Source organism: Poecilia mexicana, unplaced genomic scaffold, assembly GCF_051168715.1.
Source record: "Poecilia mexicana isolate PSO_F unplaced genomic scaffold, ASM5116871v1 scaffold_15, whole genome shotgun sequence".
NCBI lineage: Eukaryota > Metazoa > Chordata > Actinopteri > Cyprinodontiformes > Poeciliidae > Poecilia > Poecilia mexicana.
The window spans coordinates 21,196,409-21,204,489 of NW_028263384.1; the positions used below are offsets into that span (position 1 = coordinate 21,196,409).

Consider the following 8,081-nt stretch of genomic DNA (forward strand, 5'->3'; position numbering starts at 1 on the left):
CTCACAGAAAGTTGGACTTTCCCTGACAGAACTGATCCCTGTCATAGTTCACAGATTAGTTTTGGTTTTAAATTGTCCTAAATCTCAGCTCAGACATATTTTCACTCATTCAATGTGATTTCATCACCATGTGAACAGATGGTCATGTCCTCTGTTAGTCATCAAGAGGACAAATTAAAAGTTATGGTTTCTTTTTAGAAGGTTGGTCTGAAGCTGGTTTGGTTCTGGACGTTGGTTTGGTTCTGGAGGTTCTGGACGTTGGTTTGGTTCTGGAGGTTCTGGACGTTGGTTTGGTTCTGGACGTTGGTTTGGTTCTGGACGTTGGTTTGGTTCTGGATGCTGGTTTGGTTCTGGACGTTGGTTTGGTTCTGGACGTTGGTTTGGTTCTGGATGCTGGTTTGGTTCTGGACGTTGGTTTGGTTCTGGAGGTTCTGGACGTTGGTTTGGTTCTGGACGTTGGTTTGGTTCTGGAGGTTCTGGACGTTGGTTTGGTTCTGGATGCTGGTTTGGTTCTGGACGTTGGTTTGGTTCTGGAGGTTCTGGACGTTGGTTTGGTTCTGGACGCTGGTTTGGTTCTGGACGTTGGTTTGGTTCTGGAGGTTCTGGACGTTGGTTTGGTTCTGGACGCTGGTTTGGTTCTGGACGTTGGTTTGGTTCTGGACGCTGGTTTGGTTCTGGAGGTTCTGGACGTTGGTTTGGTTCTGGACGTTGGTTTGGTTCTGGACGCTGGTTTGGTTCTGGAGGTTCTGGACGTTGGTTTGGTTCTGGACGTTGGTTTGGTTCTGGACGTTGGTTTGGTTCTGGATGTTGGTTTGGTTCTGGACACTGGTTTGGTTCTGGACGCTGGTTTGGTTCTGGAGGTTCTGGAAGCTGGTTTGGTTCTGGACGTTGGTTTGGTTCTGGACGTTGGTTTGGTTCTGGATGCTGGTTTGGTTCTGGAGGTTCTGGACGTTGGTTTGGTTCTGGAAGTTGGTTTGGTTCTGGATGCTGGTTTGGTTCTGGACGTTGGTTTGGTTCTGGAGGTTCTGGACGTTGGTTTGGTTCTAGAAGTTGGTTTGGTTCTGGACGTTGGTTTGGTTCTGAAAGCTGGTTTGGTTCTGGAGGTTCTGGAAGCTGGTTTGGTTCTGGAGGTTCTGGACGTTGGTTTGGTTCTGGACGTTGGTTTGGTTCTGGACGTTGATTTGGTTCTGGAGGTTCTGGACGTTGGTTTGGTTCTGGATGCTGGTTTGGTTCTGGACGTTGGTTTGGTTCTGGAGGTTCTGGACGTTGGTTTGGTTCTGGAGGTTCTGGACGTTGGTTTGGTTCTGGACGTTGGTTTGGTTCTGGATGCTGGTTTGGTTCTGGACGTTGGTTTGGTTCTGGAGGTTCTGGAAGCTGGTTTGGTTCTGGATGCTGGTTTGGTTCTGGACGTTGGTTTGGTTCTGGAAGTTGGTTTGGTTCTGGATGCTGGTTTGGTTCTGGACGTTGGTTTGGTTCTGGAGGTTCTGGACGTTGGTTTGGTTCTGGAGGTTCTGGACGTTGGTTTGGTTCTGGAGGTTCTGGACGTTGGTTTGGTTCTGGACGTTGGTTTGGTTCTGGATGCTGGTTTGGTTCTGGACGTTGGTTTGGTTCTGGAGGTTCTGGAAGCTGGTTTGGTTCTGGATGCTGGTTTGGTACTGGACGTTGGTTTGGTTCTGGAAGTTGGTTTGGTTCTGGATGCTGGTTTGGTTCTGGACGTTGGTTTGGTTCTGGAGGTTCTGGACGTTGGTTTGGTTCTAGAAGTTGGTTTGGTTCTGGACGTTGGTTTGGTTCTGGAAGCTGGTTTGGTTCTGGAGTTTCTGGACGTTGGTTTGGTTCTGAAAGCTGGTTTGGTTCTGGACGTTGGTTTGGTTCTGGAGTTTCTGGACGTTGGTTTGGTTCTGGACGTTGGTTTGGTTCTGGAGGTTCTGGACGTTGGTTTGGTTCTGGAGTTTCTGGACGTTGGTTTGGTTCTGAAAGCTGGTTTGGTTCTGGACGTTGGTTTGGTTCTGGACGTTGGTTTGGTTCTGGAGGTTCTGGACGTTGGTTTGGTTCTGGAGTTTCTGGACGTTGGTTTGGTTCTGGACGTTGGTTTGGTTCTGGAGGTTCTGGACGTTGGTTTGGTTCTGGAGTTTCTGGACGTTGGTTTGGTTCTGGACGTTGGTTTGGTTCTGGAGGTTCTGGAAGCTGGTTTGGTTCTGGAGGTTCTGGACGTTGGTTTGGTTCTGGACGTTGGTTTGGTTCTGGAGGTTCTGGAAGCTGGTTTGGTTCTGGAGGTTCTGGACGTTGGTTTGGTTCTGGAGTTTCTGGACGTTGGTTTGGTTCTGGACGTTGGTTTGGTTCTGGAGGTTCTGGACGTTGGTTTGGTTCTGGAGTTTCTGGACGTTGGTTTGGTTCTGGAGGTTCTGGAAGCTGGTTTGGTTCTGGAGGTTCTGGACGTTGGTTTGGTTCTGGAGTTTCTGGACGTTGGTTTGGTTCTGGAGGTTCTGGACGTTGGTTTGGTTCTGGAGTTTCTGGACGTTGGTTTGGTTCTGGAGGTTCTGGAAGCTGGTTTGGTTCTGGAGGTTCTGGACGTTGGTTTGGTTCTGGAGGTTCTGGACGTTGGTTTGGTTCTGGACGTTGGTTTGGTTCTGGAGGTTCTGGAAGCTGGTTTGGTTCTGGAGGTTCTGGACGTTGGTTTGGTTCTGGAGGTTCTGGACGTTGGTTTGGTTCTGGAGGTTCTGGACGTTGGTTTGGTTCTGGAGGTTCTGGACGTTGGTTTGGTTCTGGAGTTTCTGGACGTTGGTTTGGTTCTGGAGGTTCTGGAAGCTGGTTTGGTTCTGGAGGTTCTGGACGTTGGTTTGGTTCTGGAGGTTCTGGACGTTGGTTTGGTTCTGGAGGTTCTGGAAGCTGGTTTGGTTCTGGAGGTTCTGGACGTTGGTTTGGTTCTGGAGGTTCTGGACGTTGGTTTGGTTCTGGAGGTTCTGGACGTTGGTTTGGTTCTGGAGGTTCTGGACGTTGGTTTGGTTCTGGAGGTTCTGGACGTTGGTTTGGTTCTGGAGGTTCTGGACGTTGGTTTGGTTCTGGAGGTTCTGGAAGCTGGTTTGGTTCTGGAGGTTCTGGACGTTGGTTTGGTTCTGGAGGTTCTGGAAGCTGGTTTGGTTCTGGAGGTTCTGGACGTTGGTTTGGTTCTGGAGGTTCTGGACGTTGGTTTGGTTCTGGAGGTTCTGGAAGCTGGTTTGGTTCTGGAGGTTCTGGACGTTGGTTTGGTTCTGGAGGTTCTGGACGTTGGTTTGGTTCTGGAGGTTCTGGACGTTGGTTTGGTTCTGGAGGTTCTGGACGTTGGTTTGGTTCTGGAGGTTCTGGACGTTGGTTTGGTTCTGGAGGTTCTGGACGTTGGTTTGGTTCTGGAGTTTCTGGACGTTGGTTTGGTTCTGGAGGTTCTGGAAGCTGGTTTGGTTCTGGAGGTTCTGGACGTTGGTTTGGTTCTGGAGGTTCTGGAAGCTGGTTTGGTTCTGAAGGTTCTGGATGTTGTGTAGGTCTGGATTCGGTTTGCTGGTTTAAACCGGAGTGGATCCCGTCTCATCCTGTTTCTGTTTCCGGCCGGTTCCAGTCTGTGCGGCATCGTTCCGGGTCTCAGCAGCGTCCTGCTTCCTCGGATGAACCCGTTTGTCCTCATCAACCTGGCCGGAGCCGCGTCCCTCTGCGTCACCTACATGCTGATAGAAATCAAGTAAGCACTCAGAGTCCTGCGTCCCACGCCGTCTCTGTCCGTCTCTGTCCGTCCCACACCGTCCTCCTCTCTGTGTCCAGTAACTACAACGCGGTGGACACGGCGTCGGCCGTCGCCATCGCCCTGATGACCTTTGGCACCATGTACCCCATGAGCGTCTACAGCGGCAAGGTGCTGCTGCAGGTCAGAAACGCCGCCGCTCATGTTCAGCCTCCATGTTGCTGTTGGATGTCTCACTGTGTCCTCCTGTCTCTGTCTCAGACCACGCCGTCCCACATCATCGGCCAGCTGGACAAGCTTCTCAGAGAGGTGAGAGGTCACGTCTGGATCCCTGTTCTGTGTTACAGAAACACACAGCCTGGCTCCACATCTTCATTCATTAACCCTTAATCTGAAACGTTCAGCGGTTCCTCTGAATGACCATCAGATTAACGGATCGTCATGGAGACGGGTTAACAGCGCCGGGCAGAAAGACGTGTTGGGTTCAACCCTGCACTCCCAGATCACCACTTTAAACTCATCAGGGTTTTATGTTAAATTCAAATAAAACTAGTTTTCTACTCTTATTGGTTGGAGGCGATTTAAAGATCACTTTATTCAAACTGAATAAAGGACAACATTCATGTTCAGCTGCATGTCTGGAGGAAACCAAACATCAATATTTACCAATAATCTAAATAACGATGACATCACTGGCAGTACGCCTCTGTTTCAGTTAAACATCCCATAATCCTTTGCTGCATCATCATCAGTCACATGACCAGCTCCCTCCTCTTCCTCTTCACAAACAGCAACAAGACGGAAACAAACAGGAGTTCTTTATCAGCCGGGTCTCATTAATCGGACCGGTACCGACATCTTATCTGTAGATTTGAAGTAAGATTTACTTCCTGTCATCATGAGTTTCCAACAGTTGGTCCTAATCTGGGATTAATCCAACATGCGCCAGTCGCTGCGAGCAAAGAATCACATGATGAATTAAAACGACTTCAGTAAAATATCTGATTTATCGCCTTCCTCTTTCTACCGACACTGAACCATAAAAGTTTTCTGTCTTGTTCTGTGAACTTCATAGTTCATCTTATTTGTTGTTTAGTTTATTTAAAATGTCTTCCAGTTTGTTATAATTTAAAGTTTATTGATTTTCGATCATGTGATCCTGTGTTGTCATCACAGGCATAGAAACTGTTTCTGTTTGTGTCCAATCAGGTGTCGACTCTGGACGGCGTCCTGGAGGTCCGGAACGAGCACTTCTGGACCGTTGGGTTTGGGTCTCTGGTAGGTGTGTGGTGATTGGACGGCTGGTGGGCCTGGTGCGTTGTGATTGGTGGGCTGAGGGCGTCAGCGGTGGGCCCATCCAGGCGGACCAGAGGACGAGTCATTCATGCGGACCGTCCCTCTGCCGCGCCGTCACCACGCTGAGTCGGTTCTGATGTCGTCATCCGGGCTGCGGACGGGTCCAGCTGGCCGGGGAGCGGGGAAACACGGAGACAAAAGGTCCGATTACTCAGCAGAACCGCTCAGCTGGAGCCCATTTAACACACAGCGCAGCTTTTCATGATATCAGAGATTCTGATGGAGAAACACAGACTCCCTTTATTATCCGATTCATTAAAGTTCTTTGTTTTTAGGACCAAAATAAATTTTACTGCAAAAGAAATGGGAGCCATGATGGATGGAAACAAGACAGCAGCTCTGCAATACTTTAGCAGTTTTCTCTGTTTTTCATGTAACACCTCAGCAGACGGACTGCTGGTGCAGAAACTGTTTATTTTAAGTTTTTATTCACCATAAATTTAAAGTTTAAGAAAATATTTTGACTCTTTCATCAAACTTATTTTTTTTCTTCTAAAACCTAAAAGTAGAAATATAAAAATCATAAAATAAAATGTCTGTTCACAGACTCTAAACAACAAACCCACACGGTGTAAAAGAATAAAATAGGTGAAATATGCCAAATACCAGACAAATGGATTTATTAGACACGCTGCCAAAAGTCTCAGTGAGTTTGGAACAAACTTTACGAATTAAACATGAATAATGTTATTTTAGGTGATTTAAATTCATTGTTGGTGTGCAAAAAGGTGACGGATGAAGCTGAGTAAATAAAATACCTCCAGATCTGCAGCAGTCAGACTCCACTGCCTGCGTTTGTTCATTCAGGATAAATTCCTGATTTTTGCTGCATCATGACAGAAAATAATAAGATGAAGGAAAGTCCTTGTTGTGGTTACAGCATCATGTAGCAGTAATACTTAATAAAATAGAATCAGGTCATCAATAAAACTGAAACTTGTCAGTGCAGTGTTGTCCTGTGAGGTGCCGTTCCCCGGCCGGCCTGCAGGAGGCGCAGCCTGCAGTGTTTACCTTTGTTTACCCTGCTGTGATGGTTTTTGGGGCTATCGATGCCCCCGCGGTGCTGCTTGTTGTCATGTGTGGATGTTTCTGCTCGCTGTTGGCCCAGCGCTAACGGAGCAGCTGTCCAAACCCATTTGACCCCCCTGACTGCACTCCAGCCCCCGGGGCCGCTCGCTCGCCCGCCCTCTCTCTCTGTGTCCTTTTCCACGCCTGATCGTCCCCATGAGGAGAGAGAGGCCTGGACACACAGCAGCGTTCACTGTTTGGATGCTGAAGGTCCACATCGATGTTTTCTTTGGACCCAAGCGATCACGCTGTCGGGTTGTCATGGAAACGAGCAGTTTCCTGGCCGCCGCCTCAGTTCTGGTTGATCTCTGACCTCTGACCTTCTCTGTGCTCAGGCTGGCTCCGCCCACGTCCGGATCCGGCGGGACGCCAACGAGCAGCTGGTTCTGGCCCACGTCACCAACCGGCTGCTGCCGCTCGTCGCCACGCTGACCGTCCAGATCTTCAAGGACGACTGGACCCGCCCCCTGCTGAGCGGCGTGCTGTCCTCCCCGGCCGCCGCGCCGCCGCTGCCGGTGGCTCCTGAAGGCTACGCCGCCTCCTTCCCTCCGGTTCTGTACGGCTCAGCGGGAGGCCAGGAGTTCGACCCGCTGACCTCCACGCCCTCCAAGCCCAGCAGCCCCCCGCCGGAGTTCTCCTTCGACACGCCGGGCCGGAACGTGGCGCCGCTGGTGCTGCCCGCCCCGGGCCAGCACACCCACCGGCCCTACGGAGGCCTGGGACTTTCCTACGGGGCGCCGCCGTACGCCGGGATGCTGGGGGCGGGGCCCGGGGCGGGGCGGGGCCTGGCGGTGCCGGGCCTGGGCGCCGGGTTCGGACTCCCCTCCTCTCACAGCTACAGGACTGCCTTTGTTGGCTCAACGCCGCCGCTCCGGTTCGGAACCAGCAACCCTGCAGCGCCTCAGTCCCAGTACAGACACTACCAGCCCTGACGGACTCAGATCCTCCTCCAGACACGTTGAGGGAAAACTCCTGAGTGGAAAAGTCTGAGTGGCTGCAGAGAAACATTCAGGATTATTTATTCAGAGGGAAACGGACCAGCAGCGTCCAGCTGTTAGCTGTTAGCTTCGGTTCGTAACGGGAACCACTGGGAGCTCCAGCTGGGAGGAAAAACCAGTCCGGGTGTGACTGTAACGGTTCAAGCATCAGATAAATGCTTAAATCTAAATAAAATCGTTTTATTTTGAAGGAGTTGATGACATCACCATGTTGATTTCATCCTGATGAAGATCCAGGAAGGAAAACCAGAAATGAAATGATTCCAGATCTGAGAGAAACTCATGTTACAAACTTCTAATAAACCATCAGATTCCTTTAAATCCCCATTTAATAAGAATTAATGGTACAAATCAGAACAGAACAAAGTGAACAAATCGGACATTTTAATAAATATTTGGTTAATTTTGTAAAAAAAAACAAAAAAAACAAAAATTTTAACTCATTAATCCCACTTTTCATCTTTAAACTTCTGCAACAGTAAATATAAAATTAAAAAAGTTTTGGGATCTGTGGATGTTTTTCTCTTCTTCTCTCTTTAATTGTTTCTATTTTACAGATTATTTTATCTGAAACTATTAAATGGTGTCTTCTGATTAAACACAACCCTGAAAGTTTGATGGTTTAACTTTGGTTCGCTGATGATGATGATGATGATGAAGACTTCAGGAGCTGAACGGCCGCCAGGGGGCAGTAGTGAGTCATCAGGAAGTAACTGAATCGTCCAACAGTGAAAATCACCGCAGACTGTCTTCACATTCTACATTTACATTTCTTTAGCTTTAACTTGATCCTGTTTGTTTTCATTGTTTTCTTTATGTTCACTAATCTTCATTTTCCATGAATAATAGAAAATGTATTTTCTTTGAAATCTGAACATTCGTGCAGGATTCACACTCAATGCATATTCATATGGTGGATCTTTGTGACCATTGATGTAATGCAGAAAATG

At 48.8% G+C, this 8,081-nt stretch overlaps 1 protein-coding gene across 1 annotated transcript in view; it reads left to right on the plus strand.

The window, feature by feature from the left end:
• Positions 1-7,735, plus strand: part of slc30a6 (solute carrier family 30 member 6) — a 62,021-nt gene extending 54,286 nt beyond the window's left edge. Inside the window, exons 11-15 of the mRNA XM_088012869.1 lie at positions 3,590-3,709; positions 3,790-3,892; positions 3,971-4,018; positions 4,919-4,987; positions 6,469-7,735. Of these exons, the coding sequence (XP_087868995.1) occupies positions 3,590-3,709; positions 3,790-3,892; positions 3,971-4,018; positions 4,919-4,987; positions 6,469-7,065 (937 nt within the window). The 3' untranslated portion in view covers positions 7,066-7,735. The remainder of the gene's footprint in view (positions 1-3,589; positions 3,710-3,789; positions 3,893-3,970; positions 4,019-4,918; positions 4,988-6,468) is intronic.
• The last annotated feature ends 346 nt before the right edge of the window (positions 7,736-8,081 follow it).